The sequence below is a fragment of the Dichotomopilus funicola genome (genome assembly GCF_033296635.1).
Source record: "Dichotomopilus funicola strain CBS 141.50 unplaced genomic scaffold C8A04scaffold_1, whole genome shotgun sequence".
In the NCBI taxonomy this organism is placed as follows: Eukaryota; Fungi; Ascomycota; class Sordariomycetes; order Sordariales; family Chaetomiaceae; genus Dichotomopilus; species Dichotomopilus funicola.
Window position 1 is genome coordinate 1,039,910 of NW_026944022.1, and position 14,995 is coordinate 1,054,904.

The 14,995-nt window shown below is 55.0% G+C and overlaps 2 protein-coding genes across 2 annotated transcripts; both read left to right on the forward strand.

The window, feature by feature from the left end:
- Window positions 1–6,043: 6,043 nt before the first annotated feature.
- Window positions 6,044–8,502, forward strand: C8A04DRAFT_8537 (uncharacterized protein; the record flags this gene model as incomplete). The annotated part of the gene is made up of 3 exons (XM_062785151.1): window positions 6,044–6,536; window positions 7,056–7,473; window positions 7,539–8,502. 3 exons carry the CDS (start codon window positions 6,044–6,046, stop codon window positions 8,500–8,502), a joined length of 1,875 nt encoding a protein of 624 aa, XP_062641608.1.
- A 3,156-nt stretch (window positions 8,503–11,658) lies between these two features.
- Window positions 11,659–14,504, forward strand: C8A04DRAFT_33710 (uncharacterized protein; the record flags this gene model as incomplete). The annotated part of the gene is made up of 4 exons (XM_062782568.1): window positions 11,659–11,682; window positions 11,850–11,954; window positions 12,029–12,713; window positions 12,793–14,504. 4 exons carry the CDS (start codon window positions 11,659–11,661, stop codon window positions 14,502–14,504), a joined length of 2,526 nt encoding a protein of 841 aa, XP_062641609.1.
- Between the last annotated feature and the right edge of the window lie 491 nt (window positions 14,505–14,995).

Below are 14,995 nucleotides of genomic sequence, written 5' to 3' on the forward strand. Positions count from 1 at the left end.
ACAGGACAGAGCCAGCTTATGCCCGTTTTGGACCACGGTGAGTGAAAACAAAACAACGAGGTCTCGAGCAATTATTTGGGGGCGTTCTGGCACCAGTCCCGGCCAACTCAAACGTCGGTTCTGTTTTTGGGCCCTCCATGGCATTGGGGGCGCAAGTTTGTTGGTCACTAACGAGTGTAAGTTACTATGTACCTACGCAAGAAGCGTAGTGTATGTACTCCGTACAGTACATAGGTACACTACAAAGTGTAGCCCGGTCTCTGGTTTTCTACGGCAAACAGCGGCTTCATTTGCGGCACGGTTTGGCCTGGTTTCAGTAATGCAAACCAGTCGTTCGCATGTCGTCACGGATGGACGGGTGAACACGTTCCCAACCGGCTTGCGTTTAGAGAATTTTGCATCTCACTGGTCAATTTCGCGTCTTATGCGACGTTCACTGGAGAAGCCTCTGCCCCTTTCCCTCGCATCTTACGGATATCACGCTGGGCCAATCAAGGCCCAAGAAAGCGAGCACATGAATATGAGGCCGGCAATAAAATTTCAGTGCCAGAGAACGAGAACTGAAACGGGAGTGTGCTTAAAGCGAACCGTTTTTGACGTCAGTTTTAAGGGGAGACAGGCACTGCATCCAGTAAGTACCTAGTCATGTTTCTGAGTGTATGCTGAGCAGAGAAATTCTTAGGGACGTCCCGGCAGGCCTAGGCCTCTCGCCGGGGTTAGTTTGACGGAACGGGATTACTAGTGGATGGAGAGAAACATTTGCAGCATGGAGATAACGATTTCCCCACGGAAATCGGGCCCGTGAGGCTGATGATGGCGCCGGCGCATTGAATGGGCCTAGGGCTGCCGAAGCGAGTTCAACGCAGCCGCAGAATTGAGACTTGTAGGGCTGACTGCTCACGTCTTCCTTTTCCCGCGTGGGCAGCAGACCTCCTAACCAGCCTGGGCCCCGAGCCGCGTTCCACCAGTGTAGAAGGGTTCAAATAATGTCGTTTGGTCGGGGCGACCGGTTCAGTAATTGATGCCCGGCGAGACGGGGAATCTCGCCATCGACTTCGTCCGCTCACAGCGACTGACCCACGAGCCGGTGAGGGCGCGCCGTGCTATCTTTACTTGACTCGCGTGGTCTACCGGAAGGGATCTGTGGCTAACCCGGTGAGGTGGCGTTGAAGGTCGGCATGACTAGTTCAACTGTGTACTGGGTAGATAGGTATGGTAACACGTTTGCGCTGGGCTAGGCTCGAAAACCGATATTTCAACCTCCCGACTCCTAACAGATCGTTCTGCGACAATCGCGTGATAGCCAAACATATCGCTGGAGGGTGAACGAAAGACCTTTTTTGATGGATTCCTTAGGACGCCATCGCGGTCCATCCTCAAGTCCTAAGGAGAAGCAAGCGTTAATAACTCTTCTCGTTCCTGGGGCCAATGACTTTGCAGGTAACCATCTGCACACAGCATCGGCGCTCAAAGCCCGGGGATACAGACCTGACACAAATCGGCGACCACCTGCGGGTAATGTCAGACGCGGGTCGCCTTCAGTTACGACAATGTTCTCATTAACGGTTGGCGACATGACCCTCCCGCCGTTACCGATGTGCACGGGGGTGGTTTCAGGGCGCACCACATCCCGCCCGCGAACCCGAAAAGATGGATCGATACATGGGGTTGTGTTCCTTGCCGCTCTTGTGTTCAACCTTCCAAGAAGAAGACGAAGTTCACACTTATCATGCACCCGCGACCCGCAACTGATGAACTGAGACGCACCTCGGTGAGAGAAAAAAGGTTGTGTCGCCCAATCACCCGCCTCATTCTCCGGCTTTCGAGAAGGAGGGGAGAAAATAGTTGAGGAATGCAAACTTTGAGGTCCTGTCGTCCTGAGTACAAGACAAGGAGTCGCATAGTGGCGGTTCATTCCCTTCTCGGTGTTCCCACGTCCAAGGTCACAGTGTTGCACCGCCTCCCCTGGGCTGTGATCTTTTTTTGGATTTTACCTTTTCTCCCCTCCCTCCCACGAGTTCACAAAAGCGGGGAACTGTTTACCGAAATACGGTAAGTTACCGGCAACTTCCAATAGTGATGCGAATATCTCGGTCTCCTGCGGTACAGTACACCCAGTTACACGTGCCCCGCACTCGTGGAAAGAAATCAGGGACGGAGGGCGGGCACGAGGCATCTGCCGGCACAGCCACGCCCGGTTTGGCGCGCCCGCTCTCCGTCAAGAGCCGAGTTTGGCGCCCATGGCGATCCTTACGTGCTAGGACAGCACCGAGGGACGGGAACTTTCCTCCTTCTGCCAAGTTCGGCTCACTTGTTCGAGAAACATGTCTCAATGCAAACAAGGCAAGACGATTGGGAAACAGATCGAGGACTGCAAGTGCATCGGTGAGACCCATTTCTCTCAAGCGACAGACATGCTCACCGCTTCCATCACTTTGCTCATCGATGCGGGGGCTACACGCCAACGACAGAAACCCACATCTCTTGTCCTCGTCATGAAGTCTCTTCTTCCACGTGGAGGAGCCTTGAGGGATGATCATCGGGGTTACTAGTGTAGTGTACACAACACTGCTCTGTATCATTGATGGGAGATGCTCTTTGCAAATTCTGGATTCTTGTCGCTTGAGAACCCATCTGCCGGGCTGGGACCGGGGTACCGTGCCACCGGAAGTATGGCCCGTCGGGTGCCTCTGGAATTTGTGTGTGCGCTACACTGATAACTACGTGATGAATTCAGATCCTCAATATCACTTGGAGGAAAAAACGAAAATCACCTGGCCAAATCGAAAAGAGGCAAATCTCCATCGTTAGTATTCCGACAGGCGAAGTGCTGACCTATCTCAGATTTCCAACTTGTTGAATGATGAGTTGCATTGAGATCTCGGTTCGCATTCCCCTTCCCCCACTCTTCGACGTTGTGGTTTTTGTTTTTTTTTTCTCGCCCCTTTTCTGCTCGTTTCGCCTGCCGGCTCGCGTCCGCGGAATCGCTTGATCCTCTTGAACAAGGGAGGGATGGCCTGCGGAGTTTGAGGACTGTTCTGCGCGGAAAAAGCTTGGTCAATCTCGCGCAAGAATCGTGTGGACCACTCGTTGGTCCTGTCTCACCCCACACTCAAACTCTGCGGCCACTGGTCGGCACCGAAAGCCGCTCTCGCTCAGAGGGAAAGAGCGATGAAGCAGGAAACCCCACGTGCACAAAGTTCCCTTCTCCATTTCCCGTCATTACAGGAGTCGGCACTGAATGGACGAAATACGACGGGCAACGCGGTAATGGAGGCCTGGGGACCGCGGCCTGCCCTTTGCCCTCTCCTGCTCTCTCTTCCTTTCTGCGGCTTACGATTTTGGACAACTCGTCGGGCTTCGCTCGTCGTCCAAATATTGAATCACAAGTGTACGCCCGTAATCGTGTCGACAAGCGTGTGTCGTCCGACAGAACTGGCGCGCCCGCTGCCAAGAAGGGTCGGAGAAGTGTGATGCACACCACAAGCCACGATCTCCACTGTTTCGTTTTGTTTTTCGTCGTCGGGAGGGCGGGATGAGGGTGGGATGGGAGGGTTGTCCCGATGCGGACAGGGTAAGGCTGTGCCTCTGCATGCTGATCACCCCGACGCGTGGTTCTCCGATCCCATTGGTCCCCGGAGTCGGTGTCGAAGCCACGCAGCTTCTTTCGATGAGGAAATCTGGTAGTGCAGGTTCAGGAACCGGGCACGGCGAGCCGCAGCCTTAATCATCACCCGCAAGGTCGGGAATGCGCAGCAGCGAGGACTGCATTCAATTGCAGAAGTCGAAATTTTAAAAATATCTCTGGGAAAATCTGGCACGCAATGATGCAACTACGATACGGCCTCTGCGATCCTGGCTTGAGCCTCCCCAATCCCACCATACCACGGGCAGTAGGTACCGAGAACACAGTAGCAGAAACTACGGCATTTCACCACAAGACCTAGAACACAGCATCCCCAGGCCGACCCGGCGACTTGATTTGCCATGGTGCTATCCGTAGAAAGGCCGCACACGCTGTAATCTCGGTGGGGCAGTCGAGGCGCCATGGTCGTGCCTGGCCATGGCAATCTCCCCGCAGAACCTTTGTCCGGGACGGGCGTCCCTCCTCTTCTCCCTCTGGGCACCCCGCACCGAGGGCTTACACTTTGATGCCGGCAGCATTGTTTTACATTCTAGTGGATAGTTGGAGCTTGTTTTTACATAGTGCAGTGTAATGTTGAAGTGGAGCAGCTGGGAGATGATACCCGTTGTGCTCCGTGCGAATTAGAAGTGAATTAACCCTCGATTCGCGACCAGCAGGCTGCATCGGGGAATCGAAGCCGCCGTCTCGCCGTCCTTGAACGGTTCCCCGAGGCTAGGGGGGAAGAAGCAACAGATACAAGAGGTGCAAAAACAAAGCTGCAGAAAACTCGGACGAGCCGATGTGGCTCCCATGGTAAAGTTAAAACCCCTCAAAGTGTCAGGACACTACACGTAAATGACTGCCCCTCCTTCTATCCTCGAGAGTCGCTCGCCGCGCAACCCCTTCTTCCCCAGAATGAGCGAGGAGTGGCCTCAACTCCGTAACGTCAATAAGTTTAAGCCGCATAGCAACTTGGCAAGGGCGGGAGCGACCTAGGCGTTTGGTCCAGATTTTTGGTGTCAAATGATGGGGCATGGCGAGAAATGGCGGCCCACCCAGGCAGTGAGGAACTGTGTGAGTGGTAGGATGTGGGGGACGTCGAGGTGGACATGACATAGGTAGCGGGATGGAAGCATTGCGTTTCGGACGGTCGGCGATGCGTCCATGGACATAGCTGCCCATTGGGGGCGCCGTCCCCTCGAGAGATCGTTTGGCTCCTCCCGTCGTCGACACCAGGGAGGCCCAAATGGCCGTTCCACCTACTAGTTCGTGAAGACCATTTTTTCCCGGTCCACACACACACACAAGCAGCACCTCACGCACGCACCAAGCCTTCGATATGTCTCCGCCCACTCGCTCACCCCTGTCGGATCTCTCGCTCACACCAACCACAGGCCCGGATGGCAGGTGGTGGGCTGGCCCGTGGGCGCAGGACTTGCAGGACCCTCATCGTCCAAAGAGGGCGCCCATGTACCCGTGGACGTCTGGACCGGGTCACATCCCAACTACCCCCCTGTCCACCCGACCCAAGCCCAAAACGCAAACGCAGCCCCATGTCACCCAAAGTCTTGAGGTAACCCCCTGTACCGCCCCCCTGCCCTGTGGCCCCCCTGTCGACCTCTGATGTCTCCACGCATGCAATGTGAAGACTGAGCCTCGCTGGACGCCGTGAATGGGGGAGCCCAACTGGGGGGACTTACTCGGGGGAGATCATCGACCTCCACTAGGTTCGGGTCGACGCGACCGGTTGCCAGGGGGGTATATAGAAACATCACCCCCCAAAAGCAGGTCCGTTCATCTCGCACTCTCTCGCCCAGCACTGAGCATTCCTCATCACCGCACCTTGGTTGCCAACACCCTCACATCGGGTTGGTTCGACGGTCGCTACAAGGGCTTTTACCTCCGTCTAAGAGTCTGTCGATTTTCCAGATTCTTCTCCGTTCCTCCCACCTCGGACGCCCGAGACTTTTCCGCCGATCAAATCTCTTCCTGGCGCAAGGAAGGATTTGAAACAAACCACAAGGGAAAACACAAGCACAAGAAACACAGATCAAAAACAAAAGGTTCAGATCGAGGATTGGATTGGGCGATCAGGGAACCTTCTTCGCCCTCGCGATCCAACAAATACCCCCAAGATTCGCCGACAAGCACAGGGCGCAAGTTTTCCGAGCTGCACCAACGACTACCGCATCAACGACCCTTTGGTATGTGCGTGTAGGAAGGTTAGTAACCCCGAGACACCTCGCAATTGGTACGATCGATCGAACTTGGCTGTGGCTAACGCGCATGCTTTTGCCCTCATAGCCTGAGGTCGCGGCTTTCTCAAAACATCCGCGGAGAACGCCAGCAAGGTCGGCCCTTTCTTCACCTTCGTTTCCACCCTGACCAAGCCCGCGTCTTGCATTCCTCTTCGCACACATGGCCGCCCAAAGCCACTACGATAGCGAGGACTTCAGTATGACCTACCCCGAGCCACCCCATTACTCGACAGCGACAATGGATCTGGGGCTCTCGCCTGAGCCATATAGCGCGTACCCGCGGGCCGCACACGAGTACCCGGCTACGATGGGGTACGACAACGGCCCTGTATATGCCGAAGCACCATACATGTACAGCGGCAGCGGGCGGGCATCGCCGGGCGCCTATCCCGAGGACGGCGATGCTGCGCGCGGCCCCGCCTCCGATCTGAGCGCTTCCTCGTCCACCATGGGTTCACCGCTGTCCAGCCACGGCCAGATGGCGCCGATCTCCGAGTGGGCCTCCGCACCCCATGGACTAGGTGTGACGCCTGGCATCGTCGACCAGGCCGACTACTTTCCTGGAGGCGAGTACTCGTTCACGCCGGGAGCGATTGACGCCTTCCAGCAAGCACCCTACGACTTTCCTACCAACAAAGCCCCTGGATTCGTTGGTGAGTTATCACAGATCCCTAGGTCTTCTCCTCTTTCTTCTTCTTCACGCCCGTCTAGCCACGGCCAAGACGACCATCGTGGCTCCGTGTCTTCTCCCTTTTCCGTCCCCGTATCTCGCGATATCGGGTTCGCTCTGCCTCCCAAGCCTTGCAGCCCTGGTCTGGCGCTCGATACGCGCCTAGCCCAGCGGGCATCTATGTCTGCTGTCTCCATGGCATCCACTTCAACGACTTCGGCGGCAACTTCTGGCCACCTCTTGACACCTCCTACAACCTCTGCGGCGACCTCGTCTTCTTCTCCTTCTTTTCCCTCACGCGCGGTCTGGAACAGCCCGCCTGTGGGTTGTGGCTCGCCGGCCCGCCCAAGCACTTCCAGCTCTTCGCGCGTGGTTTCTTCTTTCTTTTCTCAGTCAAGCGGGCATTTCGTTCCTCCTCTCGAGTCTTGTTGGTTTCCTCAGTCGCAGTGCAAGTTTTTTTCACCGCTTGGCCGGCTTGCTAATGTGGATTTTCCGCGTGCAGACCCATCCTTGATCCACCCAGACGTACGGCCCATGGCGATGCCGTACGAACCATCCTACCCGGCGCCGCCCAACTCTGGTTATCCCGCGTCGCCCTCCCTCTCGGTGTCTGCTTCGCCCCAGCTCCGACCCAGCAGCGCTTCCCCTTTTGTCCACAACAACGGCTACCAGTCTTATTCGCCCTTCCAGCCGCCTGTCGACCCCCAACGACGCGTGAGCCTTGTGTCGTACCAATCCAATTTCTCCGGAGAGCACCCCTACAGTGGGGATGAGTCGCGGGAGAAGCAGCGGTGCCCGCACCCGGATTGCGGCAAGGCATTCAAGGACCTAAAGGCCCACATGCTCACGCACCAAACTGAGCGGCCCGAGAAGTGCCCTATCACGACGTGCGAATACCACGTGAAAGGCTTTGCGAGGAAGTGAGTGTTTCTTGGCTGGCTCCTCCTAGTGTTTTGCCCACGGAGAACTAACCGACGGTGAACAGGTACGACAAGAACCGCCACACCTTGACACACTACAAAGGTACGATGGTGTGTGGCTTTTGCCCCGGCTCCGGCTCCGCGGCCGAGAAGTCGTTCAACCGAGCCGATGTTTTCAAGAGGCACTTGACGGCGGTGCACGGCGTGGAGCAGACTCCTCCCAACAGCCGGAAGAAGTCGGCTGGTGCTAGCAACGGAAGCGCGAAGCTTACAGGCTACGCGCCCGATGCAACCGGCAAGTGTTCGACATGCTCGCAGACTTTCGGCAACGCCCAAGACTTCTACGAGCATTTGGACGACTGTGTGCTGCGCATTGTCCAGCAGGAGGACCCGGCCGAAGCCATCAACGCCCAGCGGCTAGCCGAGGTCGAAAACGACCGAGATGTCCACAACACTCTCGAGAAGAACCACCTCCCGACGACCACTATGACTACCACTACCGAGGATGCCGACGAGGAAGACGACAACATGGACGACGACGAATACGACGACGAATCCAAGTCGGGCGGTCGTGTTGGCAAAGGGTCGCTCTCCTCACCAAGGCGAACGAAGGGCGGCAATCCCGTCAACGGCGTCCAGAAGTCGCGCGGGCTCACTCACTCGCGCGGCGGTGTCCCGCTTCAGACCAAGACTCGCGGTCGCAAGAACAGGCGCGACTACCCTTCGTCGTGGGGCTTCGATAAGGGACAGATGACCATGAAGAAGCGGGTCCTTGCGGTATTTGACGGCCCGAGGCGCCTCGCCAAGGACGACATGATGCTGTCGACTGAGCAGGAGGTGCGCATCAAGCTCCAGGATGGCAAGTCGTACGTTACCGACCTTGACCTGCAAACCCTTAAGCGTGCCGAGGGTTTCCTAGGCGCCACCGACGAAGAGAAAGGCCCTTGGGTCTCGGACGACCCGACCGAGGAGCAGATCAAAGAGATGCTTGAATTCAGCACCTCTGAGACACCCGCTGCCACAGCCTAAAACAGGTAACCCTGTTTCCAGGGCGAGGGGAAAAGTGAAACAAAAAAGAAGAAAAAAACAACCCAAAAAAAAACTCAACGCCGCGGTTTTTGATACCCAAACACACACACCGCCATGAATCACTGTATACCCGCCACACCCACATGTGAACATACTTTCACATCTGTACTTTATTAATACCTTTCTTGTCTTGTTTTTTTCTGGAGCCTTTCCTTTCCGGCGAACCACATTGGACACGGGCCGGACCGTATCGAAACCAAAGAGCCGAATACACCAGCGGAACAGGGCCTTACGATGCTTGCTACCAATCATTTTCTTTCGACGACGTGCCGGGGGGTTGGCTGAGGACGATTATGTATTACGGGTTGTAATTCCCGCTCCCCCTCCCCCGCAACATGTCTTATTCTTTCTTTTCTATACGTTTCCTATTTACCCGTCTCACTCAGATTTGGGAATGGATGGGGGCGGGGGACGGGACGGATCTAATAATGACTGAATGACTTTGGGTTGGACATGGTTCTTGTTTTTTTATATCTTCTTACTGCTTGGGGGTGGCAAAGGGATTGAAAATGGATAGGATACAGGCGAGGAGCGCTTCTGTTTAAAACATACATCATCACCATTATTGTTCGTATTCAATGCTTTCTCCTGTTCACTTTACGAGTGTTTCTTTGCATTTGTTCTGGATTTATCATATACCTCATCTCGCTTGCTCGTGGTGTTCTTCATCCTTTACTCAGCCGTCAATTAGGATACCCTGTCTCATTTCTAAGTCACTACGCACTGCACCTACTTTGTGTATATTCCTTTTTTTGTAGGTATTTTATAATTAATACGGACATTTTCCATCATGAATAGCGAAATATGACGCATGCCCCGATAAGCTCTCGAGCATTTTCAATCTCATCTCAGACCCATAGAGTTCTTGTCATGAATTGAATGACTCCCCACGATTCTCTGCAAACAACGGCGAGCTAAGCTATGGAGAAAACAATAGAGGAAAACGACGCGGTGACCTAATATAAACAAGTTCCGGAGGTGTTAACTGTTGCACTTTGCTTAACACCATGCTTGGGTTATGCCCACTGCTTTGTCGCCAGCCTACCTACCTAGGTAGCAGAGAGGGGCAGTTACACCCCGCAAAGGTGCATTAGTTAAATGCATAGGAGTTGGGTCGTCTTCCACAACGCCTACTTTTCACGATATTTTGCTTTCTACCTACATAGGTATTATCCAACCCACGCCTAGCTGGTCCCATACTACCAACACTCGTTAACTTTTATAGAGTTTTGGACGAGCGTACCGAGCATTTGTCGACCTTAGCGCGGACATTTCGAGTCAATTTCCCTGTTTTGGAACACCTCCAGAGGAAGGGGACAGAAGGGAAGCGAGTGAGCCATGGACTTGACGGCCCGTATCTCCCTCGCCGGCCCGGGTGGCACTGATCCGGAGGACTTCTTCAGCGCCGCTCTCGGCGTCATCTTCCCCGATGATATCGCCAACTGCCACGGTGATTCCAACCACCTTAATTTGGTGTACAAATCGCCACATCTCCCCAACGCCATCCGGCTCGTCCTGCCCGAGCTGGCAGGCCAAGAGGCCCAGGCCCTGTTCAGCCACTACCTCTGGAACGCATCGCTACTCCTCGCGGAACTCATCGAAGCCGGGTCATTGGGAACCCAAATTCAATGGAATAGCCAAATCGCGCCACCTGTAGCGGAGTTTGATATTTCGGGCCTAAGCACGATCGAACTTGGTGCGGGCACAGGGCTGCCGTCCATTATGTCGGGTCTACTGGGCGCGAGAAGGGTAGTGGTGACTGACTACCCGGCTCCACCTGTTATCAATACTTTAAAGCTCAACGCCAACGCGGGTCTCAAAGCCGAGTCTGCTCCATCTGGGCGATTCGCGGTAGAGGAAGTTGTGGTAGAGGGGCATACATGGGGGGAGCTAGACACCACATTCGCGGTACAGAATAAACACAAATTTGATCGGGTGTTTGCCGCGGACTGTTTGTGGATAGTGGGACAGCATGAGCAACTCACGCAGTCGATCGCCTGGTTCCTTGCGGAGGGAGAGAGTGCGAGGGCGTGGCTAATCGCGGGGTTTCACACACCGCGGGGTGAGGCGAATTTGTTTTTTCGCAGTGAAATGTTGGCGGAGGTTGGGCTTGAAGTGGAGCATCTATGGGAAAGGGAGTGTAGCGGAGAAGACCGAGAATGGGTTTGGGATCGGGGGGTCGGGAATACGGCCGTCCAGAAGCGGTGGTCAGCAGTTGGGGTATTGAGGAGGATTTGTGGACACCCAGTCTGACGCAAGGGTGAGGGCGCCGTGTAAGCGAGTGGTGCTTGGAAGGTGAATTTCTCCAAGCTTGCTCAACTGAGGTTGTGGATGCTTGCGTACTGAGCGATATGGAGGCTTAGAATAGTCTAGGTTTCCGTGCTGTATTCATGATAGAAGGGTGTAGTTCACCAACGTCGATGAGAGATCCGTAGCATCCCGTCATGACTGGGAGAAGCACTACAAGAACTGTATTGTAAGGCATGTTACCACCGGAGATCTGGGGGGGGGGGGGTTGCTCGCTGTGTCGGTTTAGTTGAGAAAGAGCAAACATATATTAAGTGTGCTTTGGGAGGCGAAGAATGAAGATACACGTTGTTTAGCCGCTGAAGTGTGGGGGATTAAGATTAAAAACCAACACATGAGAAGCCCCTTTCTATTAGTAGGTAGTTACCAAGTTAATGGGATGAAATTTAAGACACAAAATTACAAAAATAACAACAAAGTGAGAAGAACGTGAAATGGGGATGGAAGGCCGAGAATGATGGGACTTGGCTCAAGCTTGAGCTAGGGGTTGTCGGGTGCTTCATTTCTGCACCGCCACATTTAAGTGTGGCTAATTACCCCACATGCTGCGTCATCTGCTTGTGCTCGCTCAACTCCCGCGACTTCCATAACGTGGCAACAAGTGACCGCTGCGGGTTGTGTGAGAGCGAGGCAGACCACCATTTTCCAACGCCGCATTCCTCTTGCAACAACCCATTGCCGTTGCTTCCGGCACAATGGCCACCTGACCGCGCTCATATCACCATATCTTTCTTTTTCTTTTCTTGTTTGCGTTTCCGTTAGACTTCCCATTACAACTCACCCATGAAAATGCGCGTCGCGTGGTACGCAGGAGTAAGTCTTCCATTCCGCTGGAGCTGCTGTTAGCTGCGACTCAACTTCCCTTCTCGCCGCGCCCCTTGTCCACCCAGCCGGCCGGGCCCGGAAAACTGCCTCAACTTGTCCCTTTGTCGCGCACAACACCAGAAAACCATGATTGGAAGTTAACATGGCTATCTTAGGCCTCGACGGCTCTTGCGGCCGCTGTGGTAGCAGCCGCATTTTACCAGCGTGCCAACTTTTACTCTGCCATGGTACATCTAGCACAGAGCAGCCTCTCATTGATGGTATGTGGGCGCCTTCCTTGCATGATGTGGGAATACTCTTTGTTGCTGTAGGGGTCACTCACATGACGTCGCAGGTCTTGGTCAACTTAATATTCGTTGTCTACGGCTCATTCATGTACGGCCTGCAGCGACTCTGTTTCGGACCCCTCCGACCCAACGAAATCGAACAACTCTACGAGAAGGCATGGTTTGCGATTACAGAAACCTGTCTGGCCATGACGATATTCCGTGAAGAACTCGGTGCTTTCTTCCTCGTCATGTTCACGGCCCTCGTCACTGGCAAGGTTTGGGGCTGGATCGGGGACGGTCGCGTCGAGGTTCTTGAGCAACAACCCCCAGCAAACCCTCTCCTTTTCCACGCCCGCCTCGGAATCTCGCTCTTTATTAGTGTTGCCTACGACATTTGGCTCCTTACATATGCCGTCAACACGGTAGTGGAAGAAGCTCGCCCCAACATGATGGTCATGTTCCTCTTCGAATTTGCCGTCCTCGCTGTCTGCTCCCTACACACGGTCGCCCGGTACACCATCTCGCTAGTAGAGCAACGTGTTGTCAAGACGCAGACACGCCAACGTTTAGAAGATAGGCGCCGCCGTATCAGGGAACAAAGGGCTGAGATCTTGACGCGCCGAGAGACCGAGGGTTCAACGGATGACAACGAAGAACTGCCGGATGAGAACGACGTTGATGAGATGGATATCGAAGTCCCCGGCTGGGAAGCGAAGGGGCAGTGGGTTTTGTCTCTGGACTTATTTGCCGGTACGTCTCGTGTTGGAATTACCCCCCCCCCCCAGCTCTCGTTCCAGTGTTTCGGGTGTGCTAACAGTCCTTTTGACAGATTTTATCAAGTTCGGCATCTACACTGCCTTCTTCTTTGTTCTCATGAGCTTTTACGGCCTCCCGATTCACATTATGCGCGACTGGTTCATGACGACCCGATCGTTTCTCAAGAGACTCCATGCCCTTATCCGCTATCGCCAAGCTCTCAAACACATGGATCAGTATCCAGACGCCACCGCGGAAGATCTCGGCCGGGAGGATACTTGTATCATTTGCAGAGAGGAGATGCGCCCCTGGGATCCGACCGATTCCTCTCAAGTTGAGCGTAGCCGTGCTAAGAAGCTCCCTTGTGGCCATATCCTGCATTTTGGCTGCCTCAAGAGCTGGCTGGAGCGGCAACAGGTGTGCCCGACTTGCCGCAGCCCGGTTTCTCGAGACGGACAGCAACCCGCGGCTCCCAATCCCGCGGGTGTGCTTGGGCTTTTCCCTGCCAACCAGAATCAACAACCCCAGCCTCAGCCCCCGGGCAACGGCCAAGGGGCTCCCGGTGGGGCTCAGCAAGGACAAGAGGGGGGGGCCGCAGACGGTCAACGAAACAACCAGAACCCGAACATTAGGATGTTTAATCTAGGTCCTCTTCGGCTGGGTTTTGCCCAAGGTGGCGCTGATGAGATTCGGGAGATGGCGCAACGGATGCGGATGCCCCCAGATGCCGCCAATCCTCCGGCGCCAACACCTACCGTTCCGGCCTCGCACGAGAACCATGAGGATCTATCTATGGAAATTAATTCCATCCGGGAACAACTTTATCTTCTGGGTCAACAGGTCCGGCAAGACGTTATCAGCGCGCAAAACACGGCATACGAAGTCCAAGTTCTGAGCCTCCTGCTGAATGAAATAAATCGCCTCCGTGGGTTACCGCATCACCCGCTAGCGGATCACCAAAACCTACAACCGTTCACGGCAGGCGTCGTCCATGCCGGACAGGCACCATTGTTACATTACCAACCAGGGCTAACACAAACTTTCCCTTCGATGCAGCTACCGAGCCAGGGGCCCTCTCTTGTTCCGCACTCCCCTCACTTGATGGCGTCGCGGGCCGTCCCTACCATCACCAGGCATGTGGTGCCGGCTGGGACTGGGTATGGCACCGCCATTCCGGCGGGCAGCGCCGACCTTCCAGAGGGGGTGGTCATCCCACCTGGATGGTCATTACTACCTCTCCAACGATTGGACGGCGAAACGCCAGCGCCGGAGCCAACGCATAATGCCCCAGGACCCACGCAAGACATACTACGATCCCTCTTCACGAGTCACACACGATCGCGAGGTACCAGCCCCGCCCCCGCCAGCGGCCTGTCCTCACAGCTGGGTAGACCAAGTGCACCCACGGTTGGAAACAGTGCGGAACCATCTCGTCGGCCGGGATCACAAGGCGGCCCCACACCAGATCTAGCAGCACGGAGACCGACACCTGTCACTGCACCTACTCCTCGGGTTCCGAATTGGGGAGGCTCTGCGCAGCTTTTTGGCACCGAGCGAGTCGCTGCGCCTGTATTCGGTTACCAGGTTGACCCTTCACTGGGGTCGCGTGAAGAACCCAACAGCACAGCGGCTGTCGCAGCCCCACCGGCGAATGGGGTTACTTCTGAAGAGAGCAGCAGTAGCCAGCAAACGGAGTCAGCCGAGGCGAGTGAAGGGCCGGCCAGCAGAGGGCCTAGAGCCGTGACAGTGGAGGAAGCGGATGGTGATGAAGAAGACCAGCGGTAGAATTTCTCCCTGTTCCTAGGCCCTCGGTGGGTTTGGCCGTGTTTTACGTGAAGCGGGATTTGACAGCACAGCACGTCTTGCGTCCGGAGTTAGGTTAGGTCTGTACTTTGTTCTTGCGAAATGTCATCTATTAAGCAAACCCGTTGGGTTTCGGGGCCCGCATGTGCAGTGGCTCTGCTCCGTCGCCTTTTCGTCGACGGCCTCTTGAGATCAGACCCTAAGTACCTACCTATACTATATAAGTGCACAAAAGCACACACTGCCATACCCTTGACACACCGCGTTAGAGGCAAGCATGGAAACTAATTCAGGTAGGTGTGTGTGCTATCCAGTTCTACGAGACCCGCCCGCCGTGTGTGCTTGCCGTTCCTGGGCTATTGAAGTAGTGGTGCTGCCGCAAATTCACTTCTAGAAATGGAAGGCGGCCATCACTTCGAGAGGGTGGCGCTTGATCATCGCCTCCGACTTCACTCGTGTCTGTCTTTATTTTA